This window comes from Spermophilus citellus, assembly GCF_964194105.1.
Source record: "Spermophilus citellus genome assembly, chromosome: 6".
NCBI classification, from domain to species: Eukaryota; Metazoa; Chordata; class Mammalia; order Rodentia; family Sciuridae; genus Spermophilus; species Spermophilus citellus.
Genome location: NC_138187.1, coordinates 111,848,898 through 111,871,627, shown reverse-complemented (window position 1 = coordinate 111,871,627; position 22,730 = coordinate 111,848,898). Strand labels below are relative to the sequence as shown.

Below are 22,730 nucleotides of genomic sequence, written 5' to 3'. Positions count from 1 at the left end.
GCTCAGTGGAAGAACTCTTGCCTAGCATGCATGAGGCCCTAGGTTGTACCTCAAGTCCCCCAGCCAGTACCCCAAGTCCCCCAACCAGTACCCCAAGTCTGGAGCCAGCAGTGCTGCAGGGAACAAGGGCCATGGGCCCAGCCAGATCAAGGTCTTGACTGGTTCCTTTGAGACCTGGCTCTGGGACCTGACAAGTTAGTCTCTCTGAGCCTCAGATTCCTTAATGATGATATTAACACCAGCAACTTTAGGTTATTAGATCTCACTCCTGCCAGACATCAAGCCAAGTACTTTATCTCATTTAATTCTCAGCACCCCCACCCCCAGGTGGGGAATCACCCTCAATTTACAGATAAGTTCTCACCCTCAATTTACAGATAAGTTCCTGGAGGCTCAGGAATTCACTCAAGGTCAAGGGTAGTAAGTGATCTGACTTTCAAAGTTGCTTCCTGAGAAAGACTGATGTGTATTGCATCAGATGATCTATGAGAGTTTTGGGCACCATGGATACTTGATGGTGCTCTTGTCCCTGAGCTAGGTACTCAGGAAAACGGACCCAGGTCTGTGGACAGTCAGGAAAGTTGCCCTCCTGCTTTGCCTGCTGGAGACTGGGAGGGTAGCGGCAAAGGCTGCTGACAGGAAGCAGATAATTCATTCAGGAGCTTACCTCTCTGACCAGCACTGACAGACCTGGCACCTAGCCCAACTGTCTGATCTTTCTCCCAGGGCACAGGCTTCTGGAAATTTGTGGTCGCAGCCAGGTTCAGTGGTTGGCGCCTGGCGCCCCCTAGTGGCAAGAAAGTTTCTCTGTGGCCGCAAGAAAGCAGGTATCCACCGGGCTGGGCAGCAGTGATCCATCTAACCTTACCTCCTACTTCTGCTGGTCGCCTAAGTGGCATTTTTATGCTGTCCTCGAGAACTCGTCGTGAATTTAGTGGGGGAAAATTGGAAAGAGAATTTGGATCTGGACACTGAAGTTTTGTTGCTAGCTCCCCAGTTACCTTTGAAAAGCACATTGGGCTCTTCATGTGTGATATGGGGATACCAACCCCTGTCCTTACCTCCTAGAATCTTTGTGGGAATCCTAGTGGATGCAATGGATGACAGATTCTTGTCAACTCAAAAACTCTACTATACAGTAAAGTATTGTGTTCCATCACTGAGCCAAACCCCCAGCCCTGGTGGGGAAGACAGGAGGGGAAGTGCTTTCATGCTGAGACAGCCTGGCAGGTGTTCCAAATGTATTTTGTGACCAGGTAATACCTTCATTATGATTCCTAAAATCAATATAGTACCAAAAGAGATATAATGAAAAGTCTTGTTCCAGTCCTGCCCCAACATACCATATTCCTGAGCCCCACACCAGCACCCTGCTGAAGGAAGCCCCTTTTTATTGATTGATTTATTATGTATCCTTCTAGAATTTTCTTATCCAATGTTGTACTTCCCATCACTTTTTTAATATATTTTATTTATTTTTATGTGGTGCGGAGGATCGAACCCAGTGCCTCACATGTGCTAGGCAGGTGCTCTACCACTGAGCCAAAACCCTAGCCCCCCCTTCCCCCCTTTCCTATATAAGTTAGTATAATACCCATACTGCCTTGGACTTTGAAATGAAGTGCATTTCATCTTCAAAATGCTACTAATTTAACAGCCACAATATCCATTGTTTTCTCCCAGTGCTGGGGATTGAACCCAGGACCTCCTACATGTTGTTGAGCATGTGCTCTACCACTGAACTACACCCCAGCCCTCACAAAATCCACTTCTACATTCTATCTATTTTATTGGTAAAAGTGGAGCACAGGTCAAGGCTTCGCAAGTTTTTTGATTAGATACACAAAATGGCCTGAAATGGTGAGGGAAAGTGCAGCAAGGCACTTGGACTCAGGAGACTCCAGCAGCTCTCTGGAGAACGTTGCCTAGTAACAAACACGTTGGGATGCAGGGAGGTGGGTGTGTATGTGTTCACGAATAGTGTACAGAGAGCCATGGAAAAAATTGTCCAATCTTTTAACTACCTTCTCATGTCTGCTTATTATAACCAACAAATGATCTAAAATAAAATAAATAAGTCATGAGATCAGATGAAAAAAAAATCAGGTGAGACGTCAACCTCAATTCCATGTCCCAAAGGAACTATCAGTAAAAGATGGATGCAGAAGTTTTTATCCCTGCATACAAGAGATTAAAATGGATACTCTCCTGTAATATATAATACACAATGGATAAGGAAATGTTTCTCTGGGGCTCTGAGAGGAAGTCCACCATGAAAGAGGGATGAGGGCTGCTCTAGGCCTGCCTGTCTAGGAGTCCAGAGAGGAAGAGGAATCAGAGAACTGGGAACAGAGAGGGTGGGCAGGGAGGGAACAGGTGGCCAGTCAGTGTTGGGCAAGTGCTACCTGTTATTAGGAACAGAAATCCTAGCATTTCTTTTTAAAAAAATATTTATTTTTTAGGTGTAGATGGACACAACACAATGCCTTTATTTTTATGTGGTGCTGAGAATCGATCCCGGGTCCCGCCTGTGCTAGGGGAGCGCTTTACCGCTGAGCCACAATCCCAGCCCAGAAATCCTAGAATTTCTACTCACTGCCTCTTGTTCTTTAATTTGTCAAGGAAAACACAACTAGTCAAGCACTGGCTAGAACATGGCCTGGTTTTACTCATGGATAAGACAGGATACAATCAGTTTTGGTGGTGGGCATTGGTCCCTCATGGCCAGAGACTTCTTCCCAGCAGCCATCCAGGGCCACTGGCCTGCACTCATCCCTCTATGCCACAGGAGGACCCTGCTCCCTCATCCCAGGGAACTGATATAGCAGTGGGGTTGGCCATGTGTCATACAATACATATACTTAACCAAAGAAATATACACAATAAGGCTTAAACAGGAATTGTGTTCCCACACAAGGTAACAAGTCCAGCTACAACTGTGAACACTCTGTCTTGGTAAGGAAATCCAGGCCCAGACCCATTCTCATGTGGCCAAGATGGGGTGAAAAGACAAAAACACTTCCTTACTCTCTTGGCCCTCTGCATGCTGCCTTCATTCATTCCCATGGGTGCCACATCTCCTGTGTGTCCACATCTGTTTTTGGTTCTTGTGCAACTTTTAGCAGGGACAGTCTTACCAACTAGGCCACACCCTGGCGCCACAGGGCACTTGCCACAGAGGAGCATTCAGCACATACTTAGCAGAAAGACTGTGTTAGGTCCCAATGCCAGCTCTTGTAGGAGATACCCAGGGGGTTCCTGGTGGCTCCGGTTTCTAGTGGGACTGAGATAAGCTCTAGAACCTCTGTCCAGGCCTAACAAATTGTGGGCTCCCTTGACTACCTCAGAGAGTTGCCACCCTGACTAGGGTCAGCTATGTGAGGTGTGCAGCTGGGAGGGGAAGTCCTGGGTGCTTGTCCGCACCTCCAGGCAGACCTGAAGTCTTGGGTAGACCGAAAATGGTCCTCTCTCATCTCTCCCTGAAAAGGACCGGGGCACCAGACACCTTCAGTCAAATTTGGCCCTGACCATACCAGGTGGAAGCTTGGACGTTTCCACTCCCCACTATGTGCCAAGACATAAGCTTGCTGTTAGTAGGTCCTCAGTAAATCTATGTTGGTGGATTTAGGCCAAGGAAGTAGGTGATCTTGCAGGGACTGAAGGAAAGGAAGATGAAGGGGACAAATTTCTGTCATCCTGGATAGTTTACCAGCAGGCCAGATGCAGAGGACAGAATTTGGTATCAGATGTGGACCTCAGTAAGTTGAATCATAAAGTAATTGTCCTTTTTTAAAATTAATTAATGTATTTTAACTAGGTATAATTGTCCTTTGTAATTGGCTTCTTTCACCCATCCTTTCTTGAGTTTCTATATGTAGCACATATCAAATGACATTTCATTGTACAGATTTTTTTTTTTTTTTTTTTTTTTTGGTACTGGGGATTGAACCTAGAACCACATCCCCAGACCTTTTTATTGAGACGCTAAGTTGCTGAGACTCACCTCAAACTTGCCCCTCAGCCTCTTGAGTTGCTGGGATTATAGGTATGTGCCACCATGCCTGGATTTCTTTTTTCTACCTTTTAGCATTTTTTTTCCCTCAGTGCTGGGATCAAACCAGGGCCTCATGCATGCTAAGAAAGTTTTCTACCACTGAATGATACCTCCAACCCCTTTTGGCTATTATTAATAAAGCTGCCATGAATATTCATGTGCAAGTTTCTTTAAAGACATGTTTTTATTTCTATTGGTTATATACCTCGGAGTGGAATTGATGGGTTCTATGGTAGCTCTGTTTAATCGCCAAGGAATTGTCAGACAGCTTTCCAAAGTGGCCGCATCATTTCACAACCCTAACAGCAATACACAAGAATTCTAATTACTCCACATCCTTTCCAACACGTTATTATCATTTCCTATTTTCTTTTTGGCCACACTATGGACTAAACCCAGGGCCTCACACGTGCTAGGTAAGTGTTCTGCCATGAGCTGCATTCCTAGCCGTTTTTATTTTGAGACAGGCTCTCAGAGTTGCCCAGGCTGGACTCATATTTCCCATTCTCCTGTCTCCGCCTCCTGAGCAATTCTAAGCTGAAAAAGGAAGATTGTTCCTAGGAGCCCTTACACAGAGCTCAGTATGTGAGCCACAGACAACAGGCTGTTAGCTGCAGGCTCAGTATGGTTGTGTAGATGGTGTAACCAGCCCCAGCTTCTGGGAGACTGGAGAGTCAGTGGCTAAGAACAAAAGACCCACTGTTGACCAGCAGCACAACTAGGAGTAAGGAGCTTCTCCCCTGTAGGCCTCAGCATCTCCTACCAAGTGAAGAAAAGGAGTCCCTGTCTCAGAGGACAGTGGCAGGGATCACAGGCTTAGCATGGCTCCTGACCCACAACTTCCACAGCTTTCTCCTTTGTGTCTAGGACTGTTGCCCACACATCACCTGGTCCACTGGTTCTTCTCTACCATTAACTTTGCCCATCCTAGAACACAACATCTTGTCCCTGACCCTGGGAACAGGGCTGGAGTAATCATACTCTGATCCTTATTACTTCTCATCTGCAACTCTTGCTCTTGGACAGTACAGGCAGGATCTAGTAATGGCCTCACATTCTCTAGAACAAAATAAGACTAAGCAAAAGAAAAACAGGATAATATAAAATAAACTTTATTAAAGCACTTAGAACTGAATAACACTTTCTAAATGGCACATCTAAGAAGCTATAGTTAAATATAAGTATCATCTAATACTATACATTTCTTTTTTAAAATTCTTTTTGTGATGCTGGGGATGGAACCCAGGGCCTCACCATTACCAGTCAAATGCTCTACCACTGAACTACACCCTAGCCCCTAATACCACACACTTCTGATTAACTGTAATAATTTTAAATTGCTCATTTCCTTCCCATGTATCAATTCAGATGGGCCTTTCATGTTTTTTTTCTCGCTTCTTTGTCTTGATATCAAACTCCAGAAGGACACCAACTGAAGTCCTCCCCAGACCTTCCCCCTCAGCTAAGCACTGACTCAGGGATCAGCCATTCTATGAGCAGAGGTGTACAGGGATGTGTCTGGCTTCCAGCATTGGCCACCACCCCTCAGAGCATCTTCCCCCATGGCACAGGAGAGGCAACTAGTGCAGCTTAGTCTGAATAGATCTAAGGAATTTATCAGAGGGACCTGAAACCACCTGAGCTGGCCCCTCCCTGCAGCTGGAGGAGGGAATAGGGGTCAAGATCCGTCAGGCAAGCTCTGGGATCACAGAGATGAAGGCAGATGATGCCTTAGTCCTTCTTGCCTCCTAGGGCTGGGCTTCTTGTCAGGAGCTTTCCTGGGCTGGAGGGGGTCTGTGTGGACACTGTGGAAGACTCCAGCTTCACTCTGTCTAGGAGGGTCTTCTTAACGGCAGCCGGAGAGATCTTTTCTTTGTCAGCCATGGACTGCAGCTCTCTGCAGACAAAATCCCAAAAGGGTTGAAAGAAGGCAATAAATCTTAGAGCAAGAGCTTTATGAAATCTTCCCTATCCATAGAGCCTTAGACCCGAAATTTGATAAACCAAATATTAGAACCCTAAACCAAATGCTCCCCTCAGCCTCTTAGTATTTAACTAAGTAGGGGTTTGTCTTTATTTACCTCATTTGAATCAAGCTAAACATAGCACTCCAGTGGTATCTATGACCATATGGGGAGGGAGAAAGTGTGAAAAATTACAGGGCTTAAGGATCACAGATGGGGCTGTGGTTGTGGCTCAGTAGTAGAGCACCTGCCTAGCGTGTGTAAGGCACTGAGTTCGATTCTCAGCACCACATATAAATAAATGAATGAAATAAAGGTCCATCAACATCTTAAAAAAAATTAAAATAAAAAAAAGTCAGAAATGACTGGAGACTATCATGCTAAATGAAATAAGCCAATTCCAAAAAACCAAAGGCTGAATATTCTCTCTGATATGGGGATGCTAACACACAATAAGGGGTGAGTGAGGGAAGAATAGAAGTTCATTGGATTAGACAAAGGGCAAAGAAGGGAAGGGAGATGGAAATAGGAAAGACAGTAGAATGAATCAAAGGTATTCATATATGAATACATAACGAGTAAAACCCCAAGTCATGTACAACCACATGCACAACCACAAGAACGGGGAGTTATATTCCATGTATGTATAATATGTCAAAATACATTCTAATGTCATGTATAACTAAAAAGAACTAGACATTTTTTAAAAAGTCAAGAGATTAAGCTGAATACTGCCCCCATCACTTATTAGCTGTTTGATCTTAAACTTTCCCATCTATAAATCAAAGTTAATCCCAGTTATCAAACTGTGGTAAGAATTAAGTGAAATGAGGCCTGCAGACACTTGGCTAAGTCTAATAAGTCATGGTCTAATAAGTGCATTCTGGCACTGCTGATGAGACCTAAGACAGAAGGACTGCAAGATGCAGTCCAGCCCAGCCCAGCCCAGCCCAGCCCTGTCCAGGGTAGGCTGGGAATGGAGCGCCTGGGGCAGAGGACAGCAAGACATACCCACCGTGTTCGGATACAGGAAGCCTCAACTGCATTGATAAGCAGAGAGCGGAAGCCCCCACTCTCTAGGAAGTGTAGGGCATGGATGGTAGCCCCGCCAGGGGAGCACACATTGTCCTTGAGCTGGCCTGGATGGTCCTCTGAATCCAGTAGCATCTTGGCAGCGCCCTACAGCATGAAGGAGCATGAGGGTAGAAAACTGCTGGTGTACGGTGGGACACCCACTATTCATGGCCAATCCCTATGCCAACTTCCAAACCAGCCCATCCCCAGCTCAGTGACCCATAAGAACCTCCGTTGCACACCCTGGTCCCAAATGTGCAGGGAAAAAGACACTGACCAGTAAGGCCTGGGCTCCTAATCGAACTGCGAGTCGCCGTGGCACACCCATCTTCACCCCACCATCCGCCAATGCATCCAGAGCCATGAACGCCTGTGGAGATACTCACTGAGCCCTGGGCAGCAGACACAAGGCCCTCCCCAGGGTCTATTTTTTTATGATGATTGGAACTAGCTCCAGTGGTCAGCTTTCTTCATCAGTCAGCCATGCCCAAGATGTAGGCACTGTCCCCCAGCCTGAGACTGCCTGCCAGCCCATTTAGCTGCCTAGGTTCCCTGAAGGTCAACTGAGCAGATAGGGCCTCACATAGGCAGGTCCACTGCCGCTAAGGCCCGTGATGGCATCGATCAGGTCCTCTTCCACCTCAGTGCAGAAGCCCACACTGCTCATGAGCTGCTCCAGGAGCTGCCCATCCTCCACCAGGGCGTGGGTGCCAGTGGCATATACTGTGGCACCCTCCCGCACCACCACAGGTGTGTTGGTCATGCAGCGAATCACTTTGGGGGCCTCCTGGAACGCCATCAGCTTCTGCAACAAGACAGAGGGCCATAATTCCCACCAGCACCCACCCTTCAGTTGCCATTCCCAGGCCACCCTTTCCTCACACAAAGGGCATCAGAAGTGAGACGGGTACCTTTTCCACAGAGCTGATGGTGACACCGGCTGCACAGGAGACCACAATATGCCTGGCTTGTACACTGGCCCCAATCTCATCCAGGACAAAGGGGATGATGTGTGGCTTCACAGCCAGGAACAGGACATCACTGTGCCTAACGGTCTCCTTGTTGCTGCGGGTTATGTTCACGCCCATTTTCTGTAAGAGGAGACAGCAAAGCTAACAGTGCTGGGGAGGCTGGCTAAATCTAAGCCCCCCAAGGAGAAGCTGAAACCCTGCTAAGCCCACTCTGCCAGCTGCAGCCCTGAATTCCTTGCCCTCTCCTCTCAGAATTCTACCCCAATTGACATAAAATTTTCCATTCTGCCACTAGACAAGTAAGCACAGGGGTTGGACATGCAAAGCTTCACCAAGGTAGCCAGGAAATGGCTATCCCTTCAACCTCACCAATCTTCTGACATCCAAGGCACCCCTTTGCCAGGTGAGAATGCTCCATGGTGAAAAGTGTCACAGGCAAACAGGAAAAGTGAAATCTAGTCCCAGGGGTTGGGAGCAGAGCTGGGTCAGGTCCTATTCCAACCCCAGCCACTTTGCACAGATTCACCAGATTGCACAGCCTCTACCTGGTGGTTCAGCTGTGCTAGAAGACACTCATCACACAGACACTGCCTAGACACTGTAGGCCACCTGTCTCCTCAGACATCCATTACCATGCTGCCCAGGTCTTGGAAGAAGACAGGCTATTAAGCTTTGTGAGAGAGAAACTACTAATTCCCCAGGTTCTTTGCTAACATGTTCATTCATGTCTTAGGAAAGCAGCAAAGCGACTACTATAAATGAGGAAGGAGAGATTCACAGTCATTGCTTACTTTAAGATCACAGGACTAATTGATAAAGAAAAATAAGTCTTTATTGGGCACCTACTATATGTATATATATGCACCCATGTATAATTACCTCAGTTAATCCTCTAACACCTGCCTCTAGCACTCAGGGTCTGGATTTGACCCCAAGTCTCCAGCCTAGGGGCTCCCACTGAAACTGGGACAAAAGGACAGTCAGTGTAGATAATGAATGAATGAATTGGAAGATGGAGCTGATTCAAAAGGAAATAAAATGCTAATACCCCCTTCTCCAACCAGCTGCCAAAGTCACCTGCCTACAGGGGATTGTTCTTCCCAGCAAGGAGTAGTTAAGGGATATCCCTTGGGCAGCTCCTTTCCAGATCCTTGGTCACTGCACCTTTTGGTCTCACAGGCAAGATAAGAAGAGGAGGGGGCATGAGCAGAAAGGAAACCTAAAATGTATAAAATTGGCAGGACACCCCCACTCCTAGGGGGCACCAGCTTTAGAACCCCTCCTCTCTGGAGGAGTCTCTCTCTCTCTCTCTCTCTCTCTCTCTCTGTCTCTCTTCTACCCCTCAAATAAAACTTTTCTCCTGCCTCGGTGCTTCTCGGTTGTTTAATCTTCAACCCTGGGGAAACGGGACCGATCCTGATTTTCAAGACTAGTTTCACCAGTACCGTAAGCTGCTCCACAGAAGATGGAAGGATTGAGATGTTCCTGGGAACCCAAAGACCAGCGCAGAGGCTCAGGGGCAGCCTGACACAGTTCATCTCAGGTTATTCTTTTCTTGAGTCTCCACCCTCCTCCCCACAGCCCTCCTTCCCACTTACCCTGAGCACAGACACCGTAGGCAAGTCCATTTCCGGGGAGCTGGCTATTATCTTGTGAGCCGACAAGATGCCTGCGGAAGACAAGACTTTTCAACGGACTCATTGTCCACCCGGTGGCCATGCTTTTCCTGGGATCAGATCACAACGCACAGCTGCTCTCACAGTGCCAGTCTCCGACACAACTTAATCCCTTACGCGGATGGATATAAAATGACTCGCCGCTTAAAAACAGTCTCATCCACCCACCATACGCAAATTCCCGCATTCATTCATTCATGCTGGTGGGGTGAAGGGCGGTTCCCAGCCCAGTCATCCCGGGAATGAATCCGCCTCCCGCCTCCCGCCTCCACGCGCTCACCTGCGGCGGTAAAGCCCCGCGCCAGGGCACAGGTCAGCTGGCCAGCGCCGATAAAACCCACGCTCATGGTGGCTGGCTCCCGAGTCCCAGCGGCCGCCGCACAAACCCAGTAAGACCCAGGTGACGCTGCTGACGGAAGGACAGGAGTAAGAAGCCGGATCCTGAGAGTTCCCGACAGTTTCTGGAACCGGATAGCCGCCGGGGCTGGCTTCTAGGCGGGACCCCGCGGGCCCCCTCACTCACACCGGAGGCGCTGGCAGAGGCCTTGCTGTAGGCCACGTGGCCCGGGAGGCCAATCCGCGGCTGGGAGCTCCGGGAGACCAATCCACGGCCAGGATCGCAGGGAGAGCCAGTCCGCGGTCGTTCTGGGCCGTGTGCCCGCCTCCACCGGCGCTCTCAACCTCTGGTGCAGCTCCGGGGCTGGTCCTGTGCGCATCCGGCGCAGCGACGTGAACTCAGAGTCTCCTGTTCCCGCGTGATGTGGGACTCAGAACCCAGACCTCGCGGAGGCCTGGCCTTTGTTGTTTCTGGCGCTGGCCGTCAGCCGTCTCTCATGACCAAGAGGGATCCTCCAGATTGCCGATTTTATATGAATGAGGCCCTCCTGGCGGGGCTTAGACCGGATGGTGCAAACCTGGGGGGCCCAGACCGAGCGCATCAGTGCCACCCGGGATTAGCAGGATCCGCTCTTCGAAACCCCTATTTTCTGCTGGCTCCCTCCCAGCCCAAGTTGTGTGGCAGCGGGGCAGCTGCGGTTTATTCGCTTGTACTTGCGTGGTTCGCGTGAATTTCTTTTCTTGACTAGATCGCTAGCGGGACCAGTTCCTTTGTTGAGGAAATGATTGGCTCCCAGACTCCCCTTCTGCAATTGGGTGCCCCTCTCTTGTGGTCGCCCCTTGCGGGTTGGTTTTTTGTTTGTTTGTTTGTTTGTTTGTTTTGTTTTGTTTTGTTTTGTTGTTTAATCCCTTTCCCCTGTGGCACCAGGGATTGAACCTAGGAGCGATTAACCACTGAGCCACACCCCCAAGAATCCTGTTTACAGCACCTCTAAGTCAGGAGCAAATACAACTTTTTTTTTTTTTAATTAGAAAAGCAATGCGTGCGTATTAATCAAATTTTCAAAAAATAAACCAGCCGAGGGAGCCCACACCTGTAATCCTAGCGACTGGGTAGGCTGAGGCAGAAAGATCCCAAGTTTGAGACCAGCTATAGCAATTTAGTGACATTCTTAGGCAGCTTAGTAAGGATAAAAAAAATAAAGAAGGAAAGAAAAAGGTCTATGGATGTAGTTCAGTGGTAAAGAACCCCTGGGTTGAGTTGAGTCTCCAGCATCCCCGCCAAAAAGAATGCTGCAAATGATGGAGTTTTTTTTTTTTTAAATATCATAAAAGAGTAATATTTATACAAATGAGAAGAGAGAGAATACCAGCAGGGCAAGAGGGGACTGAGAGGAGTTGCTGGACATCACTCCTTTTTATGACTGAACAATATTCTATTATGTATATGTACCACATTTTATCCATTCAGGAAGAGGGGTGAAATGGGAGGACTATAAACATCTAAGAAGGAAGACCCCGTGTTGGTGATCTCCAATGCTGGCTTGTTCCCAGCCAGGTCAGACAACACAAGAGAGCGAGCAATGAAAGCACTTGTTCCCCAAGTTTGAAAGTGGAAACTGCTGACCAGAAACTGATTATTGTGCTGGGGATGTAGCTCAGTGGTAGAGCCCATGCTTAGCATGCAAGAGGCCCTGGGTTCAATTCCCCAGCACCTAAAAAGAAAAGAAACTGGTTATTTTAAGTACTTGGAGTTCTATTATTTTTTCACATAAGGTTTTTTTGTTTTGTTTTATTTTTGCAGTACTAAGGATTGAACCCAGGGGTGCTCTATTACTAAGCTATATCCCCAGTCCTTTATTTTTTTTAAATTTTGATAACAGGGTCTTACTAAGGCCCAGGTTGGCCTTGAACTTAAGATCCTCCTGCCTCAGTTTCCCAAATCGCTGGGATTATAGGAATGTGCCACCATACCCAGCTTCATCTCCAAATTTCACATGTACACAGCCTTCCTTCCTTTCTTTCTTTCTTTCTTTCTTTCTTTCTTTCTTTCTTTCTTTCTTTCTTTCTTTCTTTCTTTCTTTCTTTCCTTTTTCCTTCCTTCCTTCCTTCCTTCCTTTCCTTCTCCCTATCCCTTTCTCTCTTTTTCTTTCTTCCTCTTTCTCCCTCATTTTCTTTGTTTCTCCTTCTCTCTCTTTCTGATGCTGGGAACCAAACCCAGAAGCTCCCACATGTTAGGTAGGCAGACACTCTATCACTGAGCTACACCCCCAGCCTATATATTCACAACTTTGTTGTTTATTTTCATGAAAGGTAGTCCCATTCCATGAGACTTAAGGAAGTGGCTTGCTGGCACTAAAGGCCTATTTCCTTGGTGTTATAGCCTCTTCTATGGCTCCCAGGGAGATTATGTCTGATGTCTGTTAAAGTTCTTTTGGGAATGAAATGATAGAGAGATGATATGAGAGGAGAGGCTTGTGGTCCCAACCAGTCACTTGGGACCCATTCTCAAGAAGGGCCCTAACCTGAAACTGCCATGGACATATTCTCTCCCTTTCTAAAACCTATCTTCTTGGGTGCCTGCTCTACTGAACAAGACAGATGTATCTGCCAGGCAGCCAGGGTATTTCTATTCTCCCAGCTAGTAATCAAGCAGGTTCAACCATCCTGCTCTTCCTTTCCTCCCTCCCCTCAGTCCTGGGTTCTCTCCCTCCAGCTGTCACAGACAAAGTGGGTAGTGTTCCATTTCTGTCTTTATTTGTCCTGGTTATTCACTCTCAGGGCCTCCCTTTTGGCTTATCTCTAAAAACAGCCAGCCCATCTCTTCTAAGAACTGAGATGATCCAGGCAATGGGGGTGAACCTGAGCTGTCCCCAGCTACACAGATGGCAAATCCCTTGGCACCCAGGTCCTTCCTGACCTAAGAACCTCTCTAGGAGGGTTTGCATACATTTTTGCACTATTTTTTTTCAGTACTGGGGATTGAACCCAGAAGTGCTTTACCACTGAGCTACATCTCTAGCTCTTCATATTTTTTATTTTTTGAGACAGAGCCTCATTAAGTTGCTGAGACTGGCCTTGAACTTGGGATCCTCCTGCATTAGTCTTCCATCTCTGGGATTACTGGCATGCACCTGGCTTTCATTTATTTTTGATTACACAAACAATTCATGTTTAAATATGGGAAAATTAGAAATTAGAACAAAGGAAAAATTAACATTTGTCTTATTGTTTTTGTTTTTTGGGGTTTTTTTTTTGTTTTGTTTTTGTAATGCTGGGAATGGAACCCTGAGGCTCACACATTCTAGACAATTGCTCTGCCACTGAGCTACTTCCCCAGCCCACAAACATCATCTTTAATCCCACCAATAAAGGAGAACCATTAATGATGCTTTGGGAGAATAACTCTCTACACTGCTTTTTCCTATGCAGTCTGGCACATCTTTAACTTGGTTTTAATTTTTGTTAGAACAACTCAACAAAATAAAATTCCATTTTACTGTTGGACATCATTGTTTCACACATGGATCAAACATATAAATAAGTAAACAGAAACATCATAGACAAAAAATAAAGGAATAAAATAAACCTTTTATCTTGATATTTTTTAACCATCTCATGTAAATCATCTACTAATAGCAAACACACATAAAAAGTTACTGGAATGCTTGGAATATTTTTTTATTGTTTTTTTTCTTTTTCTTTCCCTCTCCTTTGAGATTATAATGAACATAGTCACACAACAAGTAAAGTCATAAGTAAGACAGAGAATGCCCCAATGACTGGTTGGGTCATTCAAGATCATTAAAAGTAGGTGACTCCTACAATATGTACAAATATTTAAAGCATAAGTTTAAAAACTACAAAGAAGAAACAAAAAAAAAAAAGAGGAAAAAAAATACAAAGCAAGCCAGGTATGGTGATGCATGCCTGTAATTATGGCGATTTGGGAGGCTGAGGCAGGAGGATCACAAAGCCAAAGCTGGCAATTTAGAAGCACCCTCAACAACTTAGCAAAACTGTCTCAAAATTAAAAATAAAAAGAATTTGGGATATAGCTCAGTGATAAAGCACTCCTATGTTGAATGCCTAGTACAAATTTTTTTTTTTAAAGGTTTGGATGTAGCTCAGAGGCAGAATGCTTCTGGGTTCAAACCTCACTACTGAAAAAAAAAATACAAAGAAAATTTCCTTTCTGGGGTATTTTGAAGAAAAAAAAGCAGGTATGTGGAACTTCTGGTTTTTTTTTTTTTTTAATCCTTCCCTGTTGCAAATTCATGTTGTGGTTTTGGTTGGGTAATAGACAGCAGGTGCCATCTGTGGATGATTCTGCCCTCTGGGCAAGAGGGCCTCTCTACTTGAAGGTGACTGTGTTTAGAGTCTGAGATGGGAGATGGAAGCTGAATAGGTCACAGGTGGCCATTTTTAAGTGTTGCTGTCTAGTCATCCTCATTCATCTGCTTCCTGGATCCACATTGACATCGTCATCATCCTGTACTGTTTGTTCTTAGCAGCCTCAGCCTTCTCATTTTCATCTCCATCATCTTCTCCACCACGGCCCTCTTCTTTCTCCTCCTCCTCCCCACTTTCTTCCTCTTAATATTCTACCTTATTGTCACCTCCTGCTCCCCATTTTCCTCATTAGCGTTCAAATTAGCTGGGGCATCTCTTCCAATCTCCACCTCCTCCACAGGCTTCCTTCTTCTTTAAGTTCTTAGAGGCAATTTTCTTTATCTTTTTTTTTTTTCCTTTTTGGTACTGAGGATTAATCCCAGAGGCACTTTACCATTGAGCTACAACCCCTGTCCTTTTCTCTTTTCATTTTGAGACAGGTTCTCACTGAGTTACCAGGATGGCCTGAACTTTTGATCCTCCTGCCTGAGCCTCCCCTTTAGCTAGGATTATAGGCCTGCACCGTGTTCCTGACTATGTCCCACTTCTAATGGGATCCGTCTCACTTCTAATGGGATCCGTGTTCTTTTTCTATTGTGGCTGTAATAATACACCACATATTTAGCCTCTAAAACAAAACAATTTACTCTCACAGTTTGTAGGTTAGAAGTCTTGGTATGCTCAGCTGGTGTCTCTGTTGCAGGTTCCACAAAGTCAAATAAAAATTTCAGCTGACTTGGACTCTTACCTGGAGGCTCTGGGAAAATTTTTGCCTCCAGACTCATTCAGGTGCTGGCAAAATTTAGCTCCATGCGGTTGTAGGACTCAGGTCTTTTTTCCTTGCTTGCTATCAGCCCAGAGCCCTCAGTCCTCCTAGAGGCCACTCATATTCCCAAGATCATGGTCCCTTTCGTGTTCAATCCAACAATGGTAGGCCGAGTCCTTCTCATATTTCAAATCTCCTTGACCTCTCCCTTCTATCTCATCTCTCCTGCTTCTAGCCAGAGAACATTTTCTGCTTTTGAAGGGTTCATGTGATTAGATTCAGTGCACCTGGATAATTCATGATAATCTCCCTATCTTAATATTTGTAATCTTGATTACATCTGCAAAGTCCCTTTTGCCATGTAACGTAACATATTCACCAGTTCTAAGGATTAGGGTATGGATGTCTTTAGAGAGAAGCTTCTATCTACCACATTGTCTCCCTGAGCTAATGAGCACATCTTTATTTACATTGAAATGAAGCCATCTCCTGTATTTTTAAAACAAATTATTTTGGTACTGGGAATTAAACCCTGGGGTACTCTACCACTGAGCTACAACCCCAATCCTTTTAATTTTTTTTTTTTTTGATACAGGGTCTTGCTAAGTTGCTGAGGGTCTTGCTAATTTGCCGAGGCTGGTCTCAAACTTGTGATCCCTGCCTCGTTCAAGCTGGCACGAGCAGACCCATCCTTAACACTGATTATATGTTACTGGCTGGGAGACCATAGACTTTTAGAGCCACAGATACATCATTGAGTAGCTGGTAGAATTCTTTACAAGATAACCGTATCCCTCTTACAGACAAAGCAACCATATGCCATATGGTACTTACAACGCCCACATATAAAGGCTTCATTCTGATATCTTATGGAGATGATCTATCGTTTATCATTGATAAATCAGAGCCAACTGTTCTTCCCCTACTTTCTATAATACTCTCGCCATGTCCTCAAATCCTGGCTTTCCTCAGAAAATTATTTTTTTTCTTCTACTATTCAATTGATATTTATTAGCTTTGTGGGTAAGAAATAGTCCATGAACTTTAAGTATAAGTTTCTCCATAGTTAGGCATAAGAAAACCCCAGTGAATGAGAAAGGTAAATTTAGGGGAAATGCCAGATATGACAGCTTCCAAATGATATTTGAATCCAATGTCTGTGTCATCAGTAAAGCTGACTTATTGGGAACTGGAGTGGAAATGAGTATATAACCCATTCTATGGAGTAGAAATTCAACAGATTTGCATTGCTTTGGCCTCAGTTTCTATATCTGAAAAGGGGAATAAGAATACTTAATTCAAAGAATAGCTGCAAAAACTTAAGTGATATAATATATGTGACATATCCTGGATCCCTCGTTCTTCATGAATGCTCAATAAATATAAGCTTGCTTACCTCAACACTACACCCCACTGGACCCCATAATCATCTTTGCAGAGTTTAAAGTGCTTTACAAAAAGAAGGAATAGGGCTGGGGTTGTGGCTCAGTGGCAGAGCACTTGCCTTGCACTTGTGAGGCACTGGGTTTGATCCTCAGCACCAGAGAAAAATAAATAACAAAATAAAGATATTGTGTCCATATATAACTAGGAAGAATTTTTTTAAAAAAGAAGAAATATATGATTGTTCACAATACTATTTTTGAAATGAGATTTGTGTGGGAAAATATAAAAATCATAAATGAAAGCCTAAACTAACTTTAGTTATTATAGTCTTCAATGCCCCTAGAAGTTGAGAGAATCCTTGGCCACCTCCTTTCTTTAATGATTGAGAGCAATCATTACATTGTTGTCCTTCCTTCATATTCACTTCCTTCTCTCTTTTTTCTTTTTTATAGCTAAATCTTTTTTTTAAATTTTTTGTTCATATCATACATTTGAATCAGATGGGATATAATTTCTCATTTTTCTGAGTAGGCAGAATCATATTGGTCATGCAGTCACATAAATACACATAGTAATAATAATATCTATTTCATTTGACTATCCTTACTATCTCCCCAACCCCTCCCCTCCCCTCCCATCACTTCTCTCTACCTAATCTAAGGTAATGCTATTCTTTTTTTGTCACCTATTCATACATGTGTTTTGTATAACGATGAGGGTCTCCTTCCACTTCCTTCTCTCTTAAAGAAAGAGTAGAGTACTAGAAATTAAATATAGAGACATAGAGTGAAACATCACTTTCATTTTATTTCTTCATATTATCTACATTTAATTGGTTTTGCTAAATATAAGAACAGCAATATGTAAATACATGTTGTGTCTGGTGATAAGTTCTCTAAAACAGTGGGGGATCACCTAAATACATACAGGCAATGTCTGTGGAGTAGAAGATAGTGTGAGGGACTGTCAGATCCCTGGGGCAAAGAAGTCTGAGAGCTGAAGCCCACTCCTCCTTTTTAAGAGGACTCAGGAACTCAAAGTCTTCTGCATTTGCTGGAGGTCCCAGCTTGTAGCCCCATCAGAGTCAAAAACCAGGGGTCCTAATTCCCTGTCTACAGCCCCCTGCCTGAAACCCTTCATCCTCCCTCCTCCATCACCCTTTCAGGGAAACAGGGACCTAGGTACCTTTACAAAAATAGGTCAGTATTTAGGGGAAAAGGAGTTGTTTTTCAGCTATCTCCTTGTGCATGAGAAACAGGGATTTTTAAATTGTTCTAATTCATCAGGTAATAGAGTAAATCAGTTCTATTTCCCCAGCTCTCATTATAGGGTTTATTCCCTACTCAGTTGAGAATTTGCCAGGGAATAGAAACTTTGAGCTGACAATCTGTTCATTGCTCAGCCACATCCTCTACTTAGTAGGCCAGGGTCTCCTACTGGAATACAGTATCTGGAACTGCATTATTTATTCATGTAAGTGCTTAGGATGGGTGATAGACAAGAAGGACAGGACTGGAAGAACATAGGGCAAAGGTAACATGGAAGCACTAAACTGGGACAAGGGTAAATTGCTAAGTGTAAAATTAAGACCTACGTTAAGACCTGCTTCTGCAGAGGCCTCAAGTGGCTGCACTGCTATTCTCAAGTGCCTATGGCTGGAGGCCCGTTGATACAGGAGCCCCATCTGAGACACAGCTGCACTCCTGCACCCTCATGTTGGGCAGGCTGACCACCTGGAGCCTGGTCCTGCTTCCTTCTTTGACGTTCACAATCACGGGCAGTGAGGTTGTTTCTGAGGCAATGCACTGTCTTGGTCCGAGAAATGGCCACTTGTTGGCCAGGCGCTCTGGGAGCTGCAGACAGCTGCCTGCACACTCATAGACCAAGAAGCCAGGGGGCTCCACGACCCAGTTGTCAGCCCACTTCGTCTTCTCAAGGTCCAAGTATGCCTGCCTGCGGCAGCAGCGGGTACCCTCAGTCATTGGTGCCTCAGGGTCACAATTGCCTTGAGCTCTGTGGGGGCAAGGAGAGATAGGTCAGAGGTCAGCCGAAGGGCCGAGATAAGGAGGTCCAGTGGGCAGCTTCGTGGAGAATCTGAAAGGAGATTTATAATCCATCTTTTATTACATTAAAAAAAACTTGGTACTTGTAATAGAAGACAAATGAATAAACATTCAGAATATAAAGTGACCTACTATTTATTAATAGTCTCCTAATATGCTAGACATTGACCTAGGTATGCCATGTGTATTATCAGGTGATACCTACATTTCATCCAGATGAAACTTGGAGAGGGTTTCCCTATTACACTTGAGAACAATGAAGCCCAAAGATGTTCAGTGGAGGACAAGCCAGAGGACATGAAGCCAGTGGAAGGCAGAACTAGATGGAACTTCAATTGTCTGATTCCAAAGGGCTTGGTCTTAACTACTATATAGTCATCCTCAATATAGAGTATCCATGAGGGATTAGTTCCAGGATCCCCTTGGCTACCCAAATCTGCACTGCTCAAGTCCCTTGTATAAAATATGGTAGAATTTGTATACTATGCATATCTTCCCATATACTTAAGATCATGTCTGGATTACTTATCATACTTAATACAATGTAGACGCTTTGTACATAGTTGTTACACTGCATTGTCTGGGGAATAATGACAAGAAAAAAAGTAAGATGAGGGTTTTTCCCCTAAATATTTTTGATCTGTGATTGGTTGAATCCACAGATGTGAAAGCCATGGATCCAGAAAGCTGACTATACTATGCTGCCCTTGTCTGCTCCAAATAGCTAAACTGTCCCATGAGAAAAAGAATTCAGCCTTGCTAACAGCTAGAGTTAATATTTTTCAAAGACTTAATCATGATGGCAAAAGTGAAAATAGATGATTATAATAATGTGTATGATTCAATGGCATTATTTTTCTTTTTTTTAAATATTTATTTATTTTTTTTTTAGTTCTCGGAGGACACAACATCTTTGTTGGTATGTGGTGCTGAGGATCGAACCCGGGCCGCACGCATGCCAGACGAGCGCGCTACCGCTTGAGCCACATCCCCAGCCCGATGGCATTATTTTTCAACAAAATGTTTTCATAAGTCAGGTGCCATGGCCCATGCCTGTTATCCCAGCCACTGAGGAGGTTGAGGGTGGAGAATCACAAATTTGAGACCTCAGAGACTTAGAGAGACCCTCAGCAACTTAGCAATACTCTGTCTTAAATATAAATTAAAAAGACTGGGAGTGGGGCTGGGGTTGTGGCTGAGTGGTAAAGCTCTTGATAGCATGTGTGAGGCACTGGATTCGATTCTCAGCACCACATATAAATAAGTAAATAAAACAAAGGTCCATCAACAACTAATAAAAATATTGGGGGGAAAAAAAGACTGGAGTGTAGCTCAGTCGTAAACCTCCCCTGAGTTCAATCCCCAGAATGAATGAATAAGTAAGTAAATAAACGTTTGAATAATACAATTTCTATCGTTAGAAACTCCAACATATAGGAATCGGTCTTATCCTGGGTAGTCTGCACAGCCGCCCCCTAGCCAGTCCCTGAGATGGTAGGCCTGGACCACGCCATCTGCTGTGTCCCTGGCCTCCCAGCCGCAGCATACCCATAGTCCTTAAGGTCCAGCGTGTGCAACTCCAGCTGAGGCTCCCTCTTCTCAGCGCCCTGTGCCCCCTGCGCGGAGAAGCGGACCAACTTGTGGGCGTCCGAGGCCCCGGGGCCCAGATGCTCCCTCAGCACGGACACCTTCAGCATCAGGGGCTGCCGGGGCCGTCTCAGCTGCTGCCAGAAGTTTACAGCCTCTGTCACATCAAAGGTCTTCCAGCCGCCCTTGTGGATGGACACCAGCCTGAAACAGAGAATCGCTTGAGAGGTGGGATCCGGGGAGGAAACTACCCCGCCCCGCCTCCATCCCTTGGCCCAGCCTCCATCCCTTGGCCCCGCCCCACCTCCATCCCTTGGCCCCGCCCCGCATCCATCCCTTGGCCCCGCCCCACATCCATCCCTTGGCCCCGCCCCGCCTCCATCCCTTGGCCCAGCCTCCATCCCTTGGCCCCGCCTCCATCCCTTGGCCCCGCCCCTTTTGCTCCCCTTTCTCGCGCTCAACCAAACAGCCTCCTCCCCACTCCATCCCCTACTCCATTCCCTAGCACACAGCAGCCAGGATCCACACCTGGAGTCTATGAGGGAAGTGCGGTTAGAGCCATTGTCGCGGACACGCAGCCACTCAATGGTGATCCGGGCCCGGTGGCCGCGCGTGGACGGCCTCTCTTGCTTGCGGAGCGTGGCCCTGGGGACAGGCTCCTGGAAGATCCGAAGTACAGCCTGCACCAGTTCGCTGTTGGGTGGCAGTCGTCCCTCCATGCCAAACACCAGCAGCTGCGTGGAGGCCTCGGACACCAAGAACTTGCCCACCATCTCTGGTGACAAGAGCAGGGTCAGCATAGCCTCTCAGTACACCAGGGGAGTTCTGAAGGTGGCAAGGCCATTGAGCAGGCTGCCAGGCCAGGAGAGACCAGCCCCTGTTCTGTGTTTCTGGGGCAAACCCAGTTACCTAAAAATCTCCCTTGAGTCTGGGACTCCTTTAATAACGATTTCCACCAGCAGGAAGAGGCCTCTCTGGGACTCTTGGCTAACTCCAACATATGGAAAATCAAATATCAGCACCTGCGGTGTCCGGCATTGGATGTAGTTTGGGCCCTTAGCAGATGGTTCCAGCTCTGAGGCAATAGGCTGCACTAAGATGGAGGTGCAGCTGCATCTCTGACAGCTGGACACTCTGCTGTCACACTTCAATATTCCCAGCTACCCACAGCCACTCACTCACTTCAGTGTTCACCATGCTGGGAGGGAGACAGCTAAGACACAGTCGTCCACTGTTCCAGGTAGCAAATGGTTGAAAGAGGTTTTTAAGGAAATTTGTTCCAGATCACCCTCAGATCAGGGTGGCAATGTGGAAACAGAGAAGTCTTGCCTGTAACCTAGTTCCCTGGGGGAACCTGGTTCTAGCCATACCCACCCAAGCCCAGTAGCTCTCTATCTCCTCCTCTTCTCTGGGGCCTGGGCTTTTGCCAGCAGGTCCAACCTGGCACACCTCCTCCTGGCCCTGAGAGATCTATCAATGCACAGCCAAAGCCCAGGGGCCCAGATCCACCCACCCTCACAGGCCATGGTCCCTCCTCACTGCCCCTTAACCATGGGCACCACATGGTCTCTCCATAGGGCCTCACAAAGCAGGGGCCTCTTGACACTACCAGAATGGTTAAGGGCAGTCTGTCTGTCCCTCCCCACTAAGGATCAAGATGCAGAAGGTGGAGGGCTCACCTCGGAAGCTCGGGCTGAATCTCTTCTCACGGGAGCGGTCCCCATGGCTACGCTGCATCAGGGATACATACTGGGCCTGCACATCAGGAGGCATGGTCAGCTCCTCCACATCGGCCCTGTCCATGGTGGGAGCCTCGCTGAGCTGCAGCTGCTGCAGCAGGCTGTCCAGGACCTGTTCCTCAGTCAGGGCCTCCCCAGGGCCCACTAGTGGCATCACCCAGAGTGCCAAGCAGAGCCATGGGGACCACATGGTACAGTTCAGGACGGTAGATGTGTCCCCAAGAAGGCTGTTGGAGGATCTTGGGCCTGGCTGGGTCTGCTGAGAACTAGGGCTGGCCAGCTTTATAGCCAGCCCTGGGTGAAGAGGGAGGGGCATAGGTCACACCCCTTGGACCTCCTGGGAGTTCAGCAGCCAGACAGGCTCTTGAGTCCCAGGGAGCAGGCTATCCAAAAAGGCACAAAAGACTGTCTGGATGCCTGGGGTTTCTACCTATACTGCCTTGACAGCTCCCAATATTGAATTTCCCTGAACATATCCCAATCTTGTTTTATGAAAAAGCAAGATTGTTTTGTGAACAAGTGAGTCCTATTAGCCAGCTTTTAAATCTCTTCCTGGAAGACATTATGGGTCTAGATTTGTCCCAGAAGGAGGGAGGGAAAGTGTTCTGCAGTCCTGCTGGTCCTGGCCTCTTTCATGATGCCCCTTGAGTCAAAGGAATCTCCCTCTATCCTTTAGCCCTTGCAATCCCCTCCTGCTCCACGCCATGTGTCTCTCAAGGTTC

The 22,730-nt window shown here is 46.3% G+C and overlaps 2 protein-coding genes across 3 annotated transcripts in view; both read right to left on the bottom strand.

Annotated features, from left to right (window-relative positions):
• Positions 1-22,198, bottom strand: part of LOC308651092 (left-right determination factor 2-like) — a gene marked incomplete at both ends in the record, with an annotated part of 45,369 nt that extends 23,171 nt beyond the window's left edge. Inside the window, 4 exons of one of the 2 annotated variants that reach the window (XM_081297831.1) lie at positions 17,474-18,632; positions 20,231-20,473; positions 20,798-21,044; positions 21,949-22,198. In XM_081297831.1, the coding sequence (XP_081153957.1) occupies positions 18,269-18,632; positions 20,231-20,473; positions 20,798-21,044; positions 21,949-22,198 (1,104 nt within the window). Of the gene's footprint in view, positions 1-17,473; positions 18,633-20,230; positions 20,474-20,797; positions 21,045-21,948 lie in introns of those variants that run through there. The other variant, XM_081297833.1, reaches the window with a different exon arrangement.
• On the bottom strand, positions 5,151-10,318 carry PYCR2 (pyrroline-5-carboxylate reductase 2). The gene is made up of 7 exons (XM_081300187.1): positions 10,020-10,318; positions 9,662-9,732; positions 8,004-8,183; positions 7,676-7,897; positions 7,370-7,462; positions 7,034-7,197; positions 5,151-5,951 (listed from the first exon to the last, which is right to left on the bottom strand). The coding sequence occupies exons 1-7, from the start codon at positions 10,084-10,086 to the stop codon at positions 5,786-5,788; spliced, it is 963 nt and encodes a 320-aa protein (XP_081156313.1). The 5' UTR covers positions 10,087-10,318; the 3' UTR covers positions 5,151-5,785.
• Positions 22,199-22,730: the final 532 nt, after the last annotated feature.